Source organism: Indicator indicator, chromosome 9 (genome assembly GCF_027791375.1).
Source record: "Indicator indicator isolate 239-I01 chromosome 9, UM_Iind_1.1, whole genome shotgun sequence".
Taxonomy (NCBI): Eukaryota; Metazoa; Chordata; class Aves; order Piciformes; family Indicatoridae; genus Indicator; species Indicator indicator.
In genome coordinates this window covers 32,506,455-32,523,071 of record NC_072018.1, presented here as the reverse complement: position 1 = coordinate 32,523,071, position 16,617 = coordinate 32,506,455, and the positions used below count along the sequence as shown (strand labels likewise).

The 16,617-nt window shown below is 46.9% G+C and overlaps 1 protein-coding gene across 1 annotated transcript in view; it reads right to left on the bottom strand.

Annotated features, from left to right (window-relative positions):
* Positions 1 to 16,319, bottom strand: part of PKHD1 (PKHD1 ciliary IPT domain containing fibrocystin/polyductin) — a 249,974-nt gene extending 233,655 nt beyond the window's left edge. The window contains 7 exon segments of the mRNA XM_054383383.1: positions 1,263 to 1,388; positions 1,973 to 2,091; positions 5,030 to 5,101; positions 5,103 to 5,124; positions 5,454 to 5,549; positions 8,979 to 9,146; positions 16,280 to 16,319. Of these exon segments, the coding sequence (XP_054239358.1) occupies positions 1,263 to 1,388; positions 1,973 to 2,091; positions 5,030 to 5,101; positions 5,103 to 5,124; positions 5,454 to 5,549; positions 8,979 to 9,146; positions 16,280 to 16,319 (643 nt within the window).
* Positions 16,320 to 16,617: the final 298 nt, after the last annotated feature.

Here is a 16,617-nt window from a genome sequence, read left to right as displayed (position 1 = left end):
GTTTCCTGTGAGTGAGTCATTTTGGGTGAAGTAACTGAGTCAACCTAACATCTGGATGCAGAGGAGAAGGTGCTGCATCACTCCTTGTCTGGCTCTGTTCCCATCAGGTCCTTCCTGACTAGATTGGATACAATCCAACTGTTGCAGGACTTATTCTCTGCAAGTATAGCCCTTTAATGTCACCCTCTGAGTTCATAAGCCTGTGGCTCTCCCTCCACTTTCATTGTTGGGACCTCCAGAACATAGTGTGGGCTTCCATTGTCTGACATGGAAATTATGTCATTAAAGGTATTTGGGAGCATCTCTGCCTGATCTCCATTCAAAAACGCTGTGTCCAGAAGGAGTAGGGAGGTGATTGTCCCCTTGTACCCTTGTAGTCAGCTCTGGTGAGGCCACACCTCGAGTATTGTGTCCAGTTTCGGGCACCTCAATACAAGAGAGATGTGGAGGTGCTGGAGCCAGTGCAGAGGAGGGCAATGAAGCAGGGGAAGGGCCTGGGGAATAAATCTTACGAAGAGTGACTGAAAGAGCTGGGGATGGTTAGTTTGGAAAAGAGGAGGCTGAGGGGAGACCACATTGCTGTCTACAACTACCTGAAAGGAGGCTGTAGTGAGGTGGGGATCGGTGGACATCTGGGCAGGATTCTGAACATGACCTATCTGAAATACATAGAGAAGAAGATCCAGCAAAAGCACGGGATTACCAAGCTGCAGTTTTATCCTCCACTGCCTGCCAGGGGCAGCAAAGCTGGTGAAGGGTCTAGAGAACAAGTCTCAAGAGGGGTGTTTAAGGGAACTGGGACTGGGTAGTCTGGAGAAGAGGAGGCTGGGGGAGACCTCATTGCTATCTACAACTACCTAAAAGGAGGCTGTAGCGAGGTGAGGATTGGTCTCTTCTCCCTAGTGACAAAACAAGAGGAAATGGACTGAAATTGTGCCAGAGGAGGTTTAGGTTGGATTTTAGGAAAAAATTCTTTACTGAAAGAGTGGTCAGGCATTGGAACAGGCTGCCCAGGGAGGTGGTGGAGTCACCATCCCTGGAAGTGTTCAAGAAATGTGTGGACGTGGTGCTTGGGGACATGGTTTAATGGCCACAGTGGTTTTGGTTTTAGGGTGACCATTGGACTCCATGATCTTAGAGGTGTCTTCCAACCAAAACAATTCTGTGATTCTATATCCTGTTTTAAATGACAATGAACTCCAGACATGTCAAGGGGAACTGAAAGAAGTATTACAGGATACTGAGACAATCTACTCATTGTAGAGAGAGAAGGGGCAGACTTGCACCACAGGCAGACACCAACCAGGACACGTTGTAAGCAGGAGAAGACCCCACCACAGATATTGCTTCAAATATCCTCCCACCTAGCCAAGATGGTTGGGGTCCCTCTTAGAAATGGAAAGAAAAGGCACTCATTAGTACAAAGACAACATCTGTCATTATGCCTAGGTTATTTTCATTTCATCACAGGATCACAGGCTGTTAGGGGTTGAAAGGGAACTCTGAAGATCTTTGGGTCCAACCCCTTTGCCAGAGCATGACCATAGAATCTTATACCTGGACATATTATACCCGGTATAATTTCACACCTGGAAACATATCTGCTCAGGGTTGGTTGTTTGGTTTTGTCTGGGCAAGATCTTTCAGGAGTTATATTTGTAGAAATACCTTATCAAATCAGCCAAGAATACTGATATTTGGCAATCCCTTCTTGATTATTTTCATAATAATAATAACTGGGGGGGGGGGGAGGGAGGGGTTGAAAGGGGGAAAGTATAAGAATAAGAAAATAAAACTATTTCTGTGCCCATTTTCAAATACCCTTCCCCTCTGAAACAAAACAAAACAAAACAAACAAACAAACAAACAAAAAATTTCAACCAGCCCCATTACTAAAGATTGTAATAGAATGTCCTGGAAAGATGGCAACATTAATCCAAAAAAAAAAAAAATCCAAACCAGATTCCTTTACCAGTCACAACTCTGTCTGCAATGATGACTTTCTCAGGGTAAACTGACCCAGATGTTTCCTCTTGCAGCACAGAGCTCAGCAAGTCTGCCTGATGCACAAAGACTGGGGAAGCTAGCAAGCTATCTGGCTGCACAGCTAACTAGCTATCGAGCTGTACGGCTGTGTCTAGTCGGCCCGCTGCCCACAGCTACTCAGCATGCACACCACATTTTGCAACCACTCTGGAATAATGGACGCTGCACAGCTGCAGTGTCGACAATGAAACACGCGGTGGCAGCACTGAGCACTCACAGGACCCCACACGCTACTGCACAGCTGCAGTGTCGACAATGAAACACGCGGTGGCAGCACTGAGCACTCACAGGACCCCACACGCTACTGCACAGCTGCAGTGTCGATAACGAAACACACGGTGGCAGCACTGAACACCGAGAGGGCGACACACGCAGCTACACAACTGCATAAACATTTCCCTCCCACCTTACAGTTGCAGGACCACAGACGCGGAAACACTGCTGATGCTGCCGCTGGCTCAAGGTTGCTAAGAATATTGGCATGGCTGTGTCTTCTCCCCTGCTGTATTCGAAGCCCTTGTCCTCATCTGACATCTTTTCACCAGCCACATTTGGCTGATGCCTCAGTTAAGCGGTTTCTGTAATTCAAATGCCTTGTTGTACTGCAGTCCTTGCTCGCCTGTCAGGAATGTTGGTGAGAGTTTGATAGAAAGGTGAAATAAATTCAGGTGAAGAAGGGAGATGGGAATCTGGAACTTAAATTGGAACCCAGGATATTCCTTCCAAATCCAGGCCAACCATACAGGTAAAAGGTGTCACTGTGCAAGGAACCATTCAAGGACATCCTTGGGTACCAAAGAATCCCTTTAGAGCTCCCCGACGCATAGGTATACATCCTGCAGGGCTCTGTTCCACACAAAAATGAGAATCTGTTTCTTTGCAGGTGCTCTGATTCTTTGGGACAGCACTGACAGGCAGATGCATGGAAGCAGAGCCCTTCTTGTGCTGTGGCATCTGGGAGGACCTGTGACTGCTACATTTTCCTGCATTCTCTTCCCCAGAACTTACAGTCAAGCAGTTTTGGATTGGGCTGGCTGAGATGTTACAGGGAAGAAGCTGCAAGGTGCTCTTCATGCTTTAATAATGCTGTGTCCCAGCAAGAGGTGGATTTTAAGAGAGAAGCCAGGAGGTGATTTCAAGTCAGTCTCTGAACAATCATTCAAGAGGCCTCAGTCTGCATCAAACACAGGAGTGTGGGGGTAAATAGATGTGCAGTTACTGAGCAGTGTGGTTAAACAGCATCAAGAGCAGGGACAGAATACGAATAATGGAGGGAATTAAACTGAAGCTCCAAGCAAATTAAACTGTCTTGAATCACTTGTCCTGTACTTTAGGGTGTTGACCTGAAATTGTTCACAGCTTCCTTGGCTGTGGAAGCAACCAGAGCTGCTTTTCAGAGGGGGATGGCTGGTTTGGACCTCCTGAAGCCCAAAGGCTCTGCATCATGTGCCTAGAGGGAAAGAAGAACATGAGCCTCCATTATTCCAGAGTGGTTGCAAAACGTCTTTGGCAAGATGAGCAGTGTTATTTAAGCCAAGGGAGCCAGGCCTCCTTGCTCTGTCCTGTGCTTCTCCTCTGCTGGAATGTTTCTGAGAGCAAAAGGGAGGGTGTGAGTGCTAGTAGAAAACTGTGCTGGTAAACAGCGGTGTGTACACTCCGAGTAGCTGTGGGCAGTGTGCCGACGGCAGAATCAGCAGTGTTTCCGCACCCATGCTCCCGCAACTGTACGGTGGGAGGCAAATGCTTATGCAGTTGTGCAGTCGCCCTGTAGGTGCTCAGTGCTGCCACCGTGTGTCTAATTATCGACATTGCAGCTGTGCAGCGTTGTGTGGTGCCCTGTCGTGCTCAGTGCTGCCACCGTGTGTTTGGTTGTCGACACTGCAGCTGGGCAGCGGCATGTGGGGCCCTGTCAGTCCTCGGTACTGCTGCCTCATCTCTAAAAGCCCTGAATGCTTGAAGCTCCTGTGTCTGCTCTTGCAGGAAAACGTACTGAGATGGCCAACAGCCAAAAGGAGCCAGCCTCATTTTGTGCATGATAATTTCCTACTCAACTCAGTGTCCCTGGAAGCCTCTGCAGTAGCTCTAGTTCATCTATCCTTCCTCTAAACATTATCCATACTTCCCCCCCACCCTCTCATTTTCCACAGCCCAACACACCAGGCTGACCTTCCACCCACCAATACCCACCTGCAAGTGGTGGGCTGAGCTCTCCAGTTGGCGTTTTCTTGCTACAGAATTATAGGATGGTTTGTGTGCAAACCCCCTGCAGTAATGAGGGACATCTTCATGTTGCACATTAAGAACAATTTCTTCATTGAAAGGGTTTGACAAGCACTAGAACAGGTTGCCTAGGGCAACAGTTGAATCATCATCCTTGGAGGTATTTAAATGGTGTGTAGATGTGGTGCTAAGGGACATGGTTTTGCAGCAGACTTGGTAGTGCTGGATTAATGCTGTGATTTGATCTTTAACTAGATCAGGTTGGATGGGGATTTGGAAAGCCTGATCTGTAATCTTCCCAAGGATGGGGCATCCACAACCTCTCTGGGCAGCCCATGCCAATGTTTCACCACCCTCAGCATAAAAAATTTCTTCCTCATATCTAGTCTAAGTCTCCCCTCTTTTAGTTTAACACCATCAGCCCTTGTGATATCATAATATACCCTACTAAAAAGTCTGTCCTCATCTTTCTTATAAACTCCTTTTAAGTGCTTAAAGGCCACAGTAAGGTCTCCCCAGACCCTTCTCTTCTTCAGGCTGAAATATCCCAATTCTCAGCCTTCCATCACAACAGAAGTGTTGTAACCCTCAGGTCATTTTTGGGGCACTTTCCCCTACCAAACCTAGGAGAAACTGGCTTCATATTGAAGCAGACAAGATTTCAGAAAGCACTACTTTTTTGATTGTATTTATCACTAAACTATTTCTCTCTTTATTTCCATGTGTTTGCTTGTTTGGATCTTCAGCTGTTTGAATACCATACCTGGCTGGGGGGGCACCAAGCTTCCTGCCCTTACCAACAGTCTCAGTGGTGCATCTGACTTGTATGGGAGACATATTGGACTTTACAAGGGACACCTGGCAGTAAAAATAAATAAATAAGTAAATAAAAAGAAAAGAGAAAAAGGAGACAAATGTGCTTTGTGATACTTGGAAACACATCTGAGCTTCAGCATGAACCTATCTTGCTTCCAAACAGAGTCAACACTTTGCTAAAAGTCTGAAGTCGTATTATCAAGTGAGAAAAAATGGTTCATGCCCAGGTCAGAATAAATGGGCCTTCCTGATGGTGAGTTCTACAACTCCTGCACTGGTGTCCATCAACATCAGTTGGGTTTTGTGGTCACAGCTATGAAAATTATATTGGGAACAAAAATTAATTCATACATTTCTCCTCTTAACTGCACCAGTAACCTGTACTGGCTCCTCAAAGAAATCCCCTGTGACAGTCAGATCAGTACCACCTCCAAGACTACCACCAGCTGGGAAGACAAAGGTGATTTCTACAGAGGAAGGAAAAAGGAAATGTGAAAATAAGCACTGGAAAGGTTAATCCCAGCCCTATTTCTGTCAGAGCCAGCAGTGCACTTGCACTGTTTGCAGCCAGAGCAGGCTCCTGTGAATGAAACCAGCATGGCACTGATCCTCCGTGGAGGTTTTGGCAGCTGCTGGGATTGCACCAGGAATGAACAACATGGAAAACTTGGCCACAGGACTGTAATGCTTGGACTGTTACTTAGGTTACTTAGCAGTGGCTGCATGCTCAAATTGCAGACTGGTATATTCTGTGTTACTGAGGAGCTCTGCAAAAAAAAAAAAAAAAAAAATCAAGGGTGGAATTGAAACTATTTGAATCCTTTTGACCCTTCTTTGACCTTTCTCAATTTAGCCTATATGTTTGGATGTTGCCATACTTTCCAATCATCCCTTAGGCTTCAGGGACAAATGGTGGGAGCTGAACATTTGACATTTGAGTATCTACATGATGATCATGAGAATCTTTCAGGATTTTAATCTCTGTTGCAGTCATTCCCCTTCCACGATGGAGACTTATTTTTCTCTTTGACTTACTTTGCACTCAGATGTCCTAGTTTAACCTTGCATGGTTCTGGGAAGAAAAAAAAAAAAAAACCCTAAAAAAACCCATAACATAGAATCACAGAAAGGTTTGGGTGGGAAGGGAACTTTAAACATTATCTATTCCAACCCTCCAGCAGTGAGGAGGGATATCTTCAGGTAGCTCAGGTTGTTCAGAGCCCCACCAAACCCAACTTTAAATGTCTCCAGGGATGAAGCTGCATCTGCATTTTTGCACTTCAACTTTACTTTTACAATATTGACTACTGACTAGCAGAGTACAGACTGCTGGAGAGATCTGGCAGATCTTGGCTTTGCTGGTGCTCTACCAATAGCCAACTTCATGTAGGGTTATTTCACTTTATTGAAGCCCCATTTGTAAGAGCATAACATTCCAGAGGGGGTTGAATTTAGAGGTGAAACAAACAATCTACAAAGCACAGATAGGTATTGTTGGGTTTGTCTGGTTTTGAAAGGAAACCAAACAAGCAACAATGCAAAAAACAGACCCAAAGAGCTGCTCTTGCCTTTTGAACCAAGTTTCTCAGAGACAGGCCATGCGGAATGAGTGCATTCCTTTCATTAATTTCAGCCAACTTCCTGGCAGAAACCTGATGGGACCTTGCTGGGGTCTTGTGAACCAAGTGGTCTTTCAGCTTTATGCAACCTCTGACTGAGGTCAAAGGCTGTCCAGTGCCCTGAAGTCCCTGATGCTCTACTTTTACTTTGGCTGTTGTGCTTATGGCCTTGTTGAACCCTGGACACATTTGTCCATGATCATTGTCTTGCAGAGGTGTTCAGGGTGTCCACACCACAGCTGGGCACTTCATGTGAAGGGTTATTATGAGGGCTGGGGGTCAAGAGGGAGGGGACAGGCTCTTCTCTGTTGCACCCTGTGACAGGACAAGGAGCAATGGATATAAACTACAGCACAGGAGGTTCCACCTCAACATGAGGAGGAACTTCTTCACTGTGAGGGTCACAGAGCACTGGAACAGGCTGCCCAGAGAGGTTGTGGAGTCTCCTTCTCTGGAGACTTTCAATCCCCATCTGGATGCATTCCTGTGTGACCTGTGCTAGATTTTATAGTCCTGCTGTGGCAGGGGGGTTGGACCCAGTGATCTTCAAAGGTCCCTTCCAACCCCTAACATCCTATGATCCTGGGATTAACACCCTCTCTGCCCTCTGGAGCTCAGCACTTCTGTTAGCTGCTTTGTCTGTTATGGGCTTCCAGGACTTCTTCTGTAAGTGGGACTCTGAGATTCTGTGATGCAAGGGATCCTACACCACTACAATAAAGGACTTCTGGGAGGGCTTCTGAGATTCTCTGCTCTCTGCATTTCATTCCTCACCCAATGGCCACCACAGCAGGGGAAGAACAACAATGGAGTGTGCAAGCAAGCCCAACTTCCAGTCAGACAGAGCAGCATTTCTTCCCACTGATCAAAGGTTTCACAGCTCTACCAGAGCCAGGTAAAACAACAATTAATATGGAACAAAGGCTGTTAATGTGCATCCAGGGAGCAGAAGCATAGAGCTGATCAGTGGGTGCAGCTGTTATGGCAGGAATCTGCACTGGGCTTTCATTCACACCAGCAGAGAATTTGCTTAGCCAGAGACATTTCCAGTGAGCCTGAGAAGTAGTTAAAAAGCACCTAGTGGTCAAATACCTAAGTACTGAGAATCACAGAATCACAGAATCAGCCAGGTTGGAAAAGACCTCAGAGCTCATCAAGTCCAACCTATAACCTAACACCTCCTGACAACTAATCCATGGCTCCAAGTGCCACATCCAAGCTTTTTTTTTAACACCTCTGGGGATGGTGACTCCACCACCTCCCTGGGCAGCACATTCCACTGGCCAATTACTCTTTCTGTGAAGAACTTTTTCCTCACTTCAAGCCTAAATTTCCCCTGGCACAGCTTGAGACTGTGTCCTCTTGTTCTGCTGCTGGTTGCCTGGGAGAAGAGACCAACCCCCACCTGGCTACAACCTCCCTTCAGGTAGTTGAATATACACCTTCCCTGAAATGAGCCCTAAAATGCCAGCACAGCAACTGCAGATTAACAGTTTATCTTTAAAATACTTCAAAATATTTTCTCTTCAAAATACCTGGGCTTGGTTTTGTTTGGTTTTGTTGTTTGGGTTTGTTTTTTTTTTTCACTACCACTGGCACAAGCCGGGAAATCATAACTCAGTACTCCCTGAGAACATTTCCATACATATGGAAATGCATATGACAGGTGGCAGGTCAGCTTTCATGCTTGCTTTGGATTCATTGTCCTGTAGTGACTTGTTCAAATCTCCCTTCTTTGCTCTGTTGCATGCAACCAGAGAAGCAGCAGAAAATAAAACCCAAACCTTCTTGAGAGCAAGGAAGGGACCAGATAAGATTCAAAGCAACAATGATCTAGTTGATTAGATAAGGTCTGGTTGATTAGATGAGGTTGGGTGATCAGTTGGACTTGATGATCTTGGAGGTCTCTTCCAACCTGACTGATTCTGGGATTCTGTGAGCCTTTTGTCTCAGAATAATTGTGCTTTGTCTTCATTCTCACCAAGGCATCTGCTTCAAACCAACACTTTTACTGAATGGGAGAGGAAATTTATTTAACTTTTAGAGTCTGACCCTGCTTTAATTAGTCAGATCTTAATTTGCTAGCCAAAATAAAATCTACAGCAGCCAGATGCAATTACAGTAACCATTCACACTGGGCTGTGATTGACTGTGCTGCCAGCAAACAAAACAACTAGCTTAATGGACCAGTTGCAATTAGATTAACAAAGTTTGCTGGAGCCCAACTCATGAGCTGCAATAAAGCACAAAAGAAGTAAATGGCAATTCTGGGCCAACTGGGTTGCAATTTATTGCTGTCAAAGAGGCTGATGGGAGAAATCCCAATTTGCAGGGTCTGGGTTAGATAGCAGCCTACATACAATTCCCCATCAATATAATCCACATTGAAGTCCAAGGTCTCATATCTTTCAGCAATTGTCTTCCCATAAATCTCTATTAAATTTCCTGTTTAAAAAGAAATGGAAATTGGAGGAAGTATTTTTAAAGCAGATTTTGTGAGATGAACAAAAGAAGTTCCTGGTCTTTGCATATTTTGCAGAGACCTGCACTGATGGCTGCTCTCTGCTTCTCCCATTGTTTAAGGTGACTTTGCACTGTAGTCCAGTCCCCTCAGCATCTTCATAGCCCTCCACTGGACTCTCTACAGTAGTTTCTTGTCTCTCTTCAACTGGGCAACCCAGGACTGGACATAGTACTCTGACCTCATTAGGGACAGAGTAGCAGGGAAGGAGAACCTCTCTCAATCTGCTGGCCAAATTCTTCTTAATGCACCTCAGAACATTGTTGGTCTTCTTGGCCACAAGAGAACATGGCTGGCCCATGGTGAGTTTCTTGCCTACCAGCTCTTCTCCACAGATCTGCTTTCCAGCAGGTCAAGCCCTACTGGTGCATGGGGTGAGACCACACCTGCAATACTGTGTCCAGTTTTGGGCTCCCCAGTTCAAGAGAGACAGAGACCTGCTGGAAAGAATCCAATGGAGAGCCACAAGGATGCTTAGGGGACTTGGACATCTCCCCTGCAAAGAGAGACTGAGACCTGGAGCTGTTTAGTCTGGAGAAAACTGAGAGGGGATCTGATCAATGTCTATCAATAGCTGAGGGGTGGGTGTCAAGTGGAGGGGGCCAGGCTCTTTTGGGTGGTGCACAGTAATAAGACAAGGAACAATGGGTTCAAACTTGAACAGAGAAGATTTCAGCTCAACATGAGGAGCAAGTTCTTTGCAGTGAGGGTGACAGAGCCCTGGAACAGGCTGCCCAGGGGGGTTGTGGAGTCTCCTTCTCTGGAGACTTTCCAACCCCACCTGGATGCATTCCTGTGTGGACTACCCTGGGTGATCCTGCTCTGGCAGGGGGGTTGGACCTGATGATCTCTTGAGGTCCCTTCCAACCTCTAATGTTCTTTGAGACTGTGAGACTGTGCATTCAGAGTATGTCTTACTGCTATTTTTACATCATCTTTTGTCCCCAAATTATCCACCCTGACTTGAGTCAATTCCAGAAGATATGGTTTAACACACCATAAAATTAAAAAAGCCATACTTTACCTGAAGTTGAGAGCTCCATTTGATCTTGCACTATGGCACCATTTTATTTCCCAACAGCATGCTCTTAAAATCTATTTCTACAGCAGAGAAGTAAAATGTTTCAGCTAGCCTTTAGCAAGGGTGCCCTTGAGCAGTGTAGCAAAGAAAATGCTTATCCTGGCCCATCCTAATGCAGTATAATACATCAGAGCTGTCTCTGGGAAAGCTCTACCTTGGCCTCTGAGGCAACAGCAAGGAAATTCTGGAAATGTGCCATGGGTGCTCTTTTTTACTTAAACAGCATCCAAGGAGAAGCAGAGATGCTGTGCTTTCATCAAGCTTGCCAGAAGATGGGGAGCACACAGTGACCCATTCCAAGTGCTGAAAGATTATCATCAGCTTCCCAAAGTAGCTGAGGCACAGGACTCTCTGACCTGACACATGTTTGGGCTGCATTTTCAACAGCTAGAGCCATCCTTCCATGACCTTTTCTAACTAAAGTTACTTTAGAATATTTTTGCCTGGGCTGACACCAATCCTACTTAAACAGCAGTGTGTGTGAGAGCAACACTCATCTGTCCAGTGGCCAGAGGCACACATGGTCCTCCACATGCTGTTGACTCACATGCAACCAATACAAACATCCCCCCATCCCTCCCTGGAAGTTGTCAGAACAAGCAGGACAAATAAATGGATGTTTTCAGCAGCTAAAAAGTGTCTAAGGTCCAAACTCATTATAGATCCCAGGACTAAAGGAAGTGAAAAGGCAGTGGAATCACTTTAAGGGTGCTTAAAAAGTTCCTGCTGTGAATGAGGAGTTTTCTCTAGGTATTATCCAGTGGTCTTGTAGCAAGCTAATGTAGATGAGAGTGCAATCTGGTGTCAGTGTGAACATACCCAGACAGGCAATGACAATGAGCTTGGGAAAGCCACAAGGAGAAACACAGAAAGGGAGGCTCGTCCCGCTCCTGCAGCAAAGTAACTTGGAACCTGCTATTTAGAATCATTGAATTCTTTATGTTGGAAAAGATCTTTCAGATCAAGTCCAACCATTAACCCAGCACTGCCAAGCCCAACACTAAATTTTGTCCCTCAACTGCACGTCTCTTAAATCCCTCCAGGATTTCCACCTTGGGCAATCCTCCACTCCACCTCTTCCCTGGGCAGCCTGTTCCAGGACTTGACAACCTTTTCAGTGAGGAAGTCTTTCCTTATGTTCAGCCTCCCCCAGCACAACTTGAGGTCATTCCCTCTTGCCCTATCACCTGTTACTTGGCAGAAGAGACCAACCTCCACCCTGCTACAACATCCTTTCAGGCAGTGCTACAGAGTGAGAAGGTTTTCCCTGAGCCTCCTTTTCTCCAGGCTAAACAACTCCAGTTCCCTAAAGCCACTCCTAGACCTTTCAGCAGCTTTGTTGCCCTTCTTTGGGCACAACCATCCTCCCTATTTTCTTTTTGCTCCCTGTCTTGTCCTCACTTGCACTTACAGATGCTGATGTCAGCTCAATAAACAGCATAAAAAAAAAAAACTCATTTGCTGAATCAAATCAAAGACTCTATGGCATATATTGGGATTTTTTTTTTCTGAGCTTTCCTTGAACTTCATTCACTTTCACAGCTCAGTCTTTGCCTTCCATCCTCCTTGTGGTCTTACAGAAAAATGACTAAGAAACCACAAACTCCCTTCAGTGATGGCCACTTCTGAGAAGCAAAGGTAACACCACACCATGCCCTGTGCTGAGGCTGATGCAGAGAAACCAGCCTGAAAGCTTGAGCTGCCAGCTGACACACATCTCCTGAGCTGTTCGGACTTGTTGCTGCTTGCAGCAGGCTTTTCCAATCTAATTTGGAGGCAAAATTAATTTTTAATACACATAGCTCCCAGGTCCCAGTTCCAAAACAAAGAGAGACATTGTGTTTTATTTAGCTTGGAATGTGCCTCATTAACAGCATCCCCTGGTGATCTTTCATCAGCTCTCTGAGCTACTTGAACCATCCAACAACTACTGGAAAGGAGGCTGTAATGAGCTGGGGGATCAGTCTCTTCTCCCAAGTAACAAGTGTTAGGACAAGATGAAACAGCCTCAAGTTAGAATCATAGAATCATGGAATCAGTCAGGGTTGGAAGGGACCACAAGGATCATCCAGTTCCAGCCGCCCTGCCATGGACAGGGACACCTCACACTACATCAGGCTGGGCAGAGCCTCATCCAGCCTGGCCTTAAACACCTCCAGGGATGGGGCCCCAACCACCTCCCTGCACAACCCATTCCAGGCTCTCAACACTCTCATGGGGAAGAACTTCTTCCTCACCTCCAGTCTGAATCTCCCCACTTCCAGCTTGGTTCCATTCCCCCCAGTCCTGTCACTACTTGATAGCCTAAAAAGTCCCTCCCCAGCTTTCTTTTAGCCCTCTTCAGATACTGGAAGGCCACAAGAAGGTCACCTCGGAGCCTTCTCTTCTCCAGACTGAACTCTCTCAGTCTGTCCTCACAGGAGAGGTGCTCCAGCCCTCTGCTCATCCTGGTGGAGCTTCTCTGGACACCTTCCAGCATGTCCATATCCCTCTTGTAACAGAGGCTCCAGAACTGGACATAGTACTCCAGGTGGGGTCTCAGCAGAGCTGAGCAGAGGGTGAGAATCACCTCCCTTGACCTGCTGGCCACACTTCTCCTGATGCAGCCCAGGCTCTGGTTGGCTTTTTGGGCTGCAAGTGCACACTGACAGCTCATGTTGAGCTTTTCATCCACCAGCACCCCCAAGTCCCTCTCCTCAGGGCTGCTTTCCAGCCAGTCACTGCCCAAGGTTGTGCCAAAGGAGTTTCAGGTTGGATATAAAGAAACCTGTCTTCCTCACAAGGGTTGTCAAGCCCTGGAACAGACTGCCCAGAGAAGTGGTGGAGTCACCTTCCCTGGAGTTATTTAAAAGATGTATAGATGCTGATGGATTTAGTTTCATACTGGACTTGGCTGTGCTGGGTTAACAGTTGGACTTGGTGGTGTCCAGGGTCTCCTCCAACCTGAACAATTCTATGATTCTATGGCAGTTTGTCTGTTATATATTCTTTCACCCCACATGACAGGAAAAGTGGTTTCTTACTGTGCTGATACCCAATCTGGGAGTGCCTTTGGCATCAAGTGAACATCAGGCTTTCCTTATATACTCTTAATTCCCTTTTTCCATGATGTCCCCAACACATCCTGAATGGCATAAGAAATATAATTTGATTCCAATAGGTCTGACTGTACTAATGCTGGAATGGTGTAGAAGGAGCTGGGGAGACAGCCAGAAGGAAAGGTGGTGTTTTGCTGCAGTAAAGTGTAGTAGGCTCTAGAATTCTTAGCAAGCCTGGGAGCTCCAGGCAATGCTGCCAGGGAACATTGGACCCATACAGAGAGCTGAGGGATTTGAGGAAATAGCAGAAATACATTGGGAAAGCTCCTTCTAAACATGATAAGGAACTTTACTTTGAGGGTGGCAGAGCCATCTGCGTTTTGTTTCCAGTTTGCTTCCAACCTTTGGAGGTTACAGATGTTAGGCCCATGAATAGAAATAGCTTTACCCACAGGCTCATATCAGGAACCTGAGAAACACTCCTGCATTGTGACTAGAAAGGACCCAGAGCAAAGCAGGAGGTATGAGCAGTAGCTCTTCGTCACTAGGTGGAAGTATGGAGCCATTGAAAACTTTTCCTACCACTTCAAGACAACTAAAGGCAGCTTAAAACAACTAAAAAAACAGATTGTCACTGCTCAAACAGATCCAGAAGTGATTTCTATTAACTCCCTGTGCTCGAGGGAATCACAAAATCACAGAGTGGTAGTGGTTGGAAAGGACCTCTGGAGACCATGGAGGTCTAACCCCTATCACCCTGTGTGCTAAAGCAGGATCAGCTGGAGCAGGATGCAACAGGATCACATCCAGGTGGGTTTAGAAAGTCTCCAGAGAAGGAGACTCCACAAGGTCTCTGGGCAGCCTGTTCCAGTGCTCTGACAGCCTGACAGGAGAAATGTTTTTCTCATGTTCAGATGGAACCTCCTGTGTTCCAGTTTGTGCCCATTGCACTTTGTTCTGTTGTGAGGCACCACTGAGTACGACCCCATCCTCTTGTCGCTTGTTCTTTAGCTACTGATCAGCATTGAGAAGATCCCCCCTCAGTCTTCTCTTCTCCAGGCTAAATAGTGCCATGTCTCTCAGCCTTTCCTCATCAGACTAACCTTCAGCATTTTCATAGCCCTCCTGGACTCTCTCCAGTAGTTCTTTGTCTCTCTTGAACTGGGCAGCCTAGAACTGGACACAGTACTCCAGAGGAAGCCTCACTGGGGCAGAGGAGCAGGGGAGGAGAACCTCTCTCAGGGTGCTGGCCACACTTCTTAAAGCATCCCAGGACACCATTGGCCTTCTTGGCTGCAAGAGCACATTGCTAGCTCATGGTGAACTTCTTGCCCACCAGGACTCCCAGGCCCTTCTCTGCAGAGCTGCTTTCCAGCAGGTCAGTCCCTAACCTCTAACAGCACATGGAGTTATTCTTCCCTCGATGCAGGATTCTACACTTGCCCTTGTTGAACTGCCTCCCAGCAGGTCAATCCCATGGTCAAGCAGACACAGCAGAGGAAAAGAAGATGTGGGACCTTTTCCCATCCATTTCACACACTAGGCTGTGATGTGGGCTAAACAGTTTCATCTTCAAGTCACCTGCATGTAAACTCTTGTATGGCAGTGCTCTGCCCATGAGGCTTTTGCAGGGTAGGTGCTCTCAAGCCAGAGCAGAGCTTGAGACACTAAGTTTCCCCAGGACTTGCAGCATTTCTAGGCTCAAAAAGCTTTGCAGAAGCCAAGGAAGGATTCCCCTCACACTGCCCCTCTCAGAGGACAGCTACCTCACAAAGAGGAATGTGGCAGTTGTGGAATGCCACATGGCATCTCCCAGCTGAACAGCTGAGGGGAGGATAATGTGAGAGGTAGCAAGGTTTAGCAAGTTTGTCTGTAACCCCTCGGGAGCTCCTTCCTCCCTCCCAGTCCTGCTGCTGCATGCATCACCCCACGTCAAGGGCAGCAGCCTTCCCTGCCTGCTCCTCACCAAACTCCTCACCAAACTCACACTGTCTGGACCCACACTTGTAAGCAGAGCATAAAACACCCTAGAGGAGGGAAGCCTGCTGGAGCTCGTGCTTGGACCAGCATCATCATAGAATCATAGAATCAGTCAGGTTGGAAGGGACCACAAGGATCATCCAGTTCCAACCCCCCTGCCATGGACAGGGACACCTCACACTACATCAGGCTGGCCAGAGCCTCATCCAGCCTGGCTGCAAACACTTCCAGGGATGGGGCCTCAACCACCTCCCTGGACAACCCATTCCAGGCTCTCACCACTCTCATGGGGAAGAACGTCTTCCTCACATCCAGCCTGAATCTCCCCACTTCCAGCTTTGTTCCATTCCCCCCAGTCCTGTCACTACCTGATATCCTAAATCATGTTTCTCTGATTCTGTCTGAAAGAGAGAAGGCTCCAGGGAGACCTTATTGCAGCTTTCTGGTACTTCCAGGGTGCCTATAAGACAGGGACACATTTGTAGCAGGGCCTGTTGTAACAGGACATAGGCTGCTGGTTTTAAGCTAAAAGAGGGGAGATTCAGCCTAGATAGAAGGAAGACTTTGTTTATGCTGAGGGTGGTGTAACACTGGCACAGGCTGCCCAGAGAGGTGGGAGATGCCCCATCCCTGAAGGCATTCCAGATCAGTTTGGATGGGGCTACAACCAACCTGATCTAGTGGAAGATGCCCCTGCTCACTGCAGGGGAGTTGGACTAGATGACCTTTAAAGGTTCCTCCTGACTCAAACCATTGTATAATTTTATGATTCTATGGGCATGACCATTGAGAAGCAACCTCCTCTCCAAAGTAAGGTGTGCCATCCTGGGGACACAGCAGGTAAAAACAACAGGATACTGCTTGAACTGAGAGACTTATTCCAGGACAGTCTTAAAGAAAGGTACTGCACTTTACAGCTTGGCACTGTCAGTAGTTAGTGTCCTCTTCTGGCTCTTACCTGTCTCATTTGTCATCTCCCCAGGCAATCTGCCAACCATGTCTGCTCAAGACAGGATGGGTTATCTACTTGCACAGTCAGTCTCCTGACAAACACACCAGGACTTCTGCAAATACTGAGAAGCTGGAGCAAAGTTCCCAGGCTTGGAAAGTCTCTAAAGAAGACTCCAGCCCTGCCCACAGGCCAATTTGTGTCCCAAACTTTGTGGATACATCTGTGAGTGAAACAAAAGGATCAAGGGCCTGGGCGCTGCATCTCTATGGATCACAAATTCCAGACATCAGCCCCTGTGTAATTTTGCCCCAAAGCAGCTCACATTAAACCCAAGCATGGTTCAG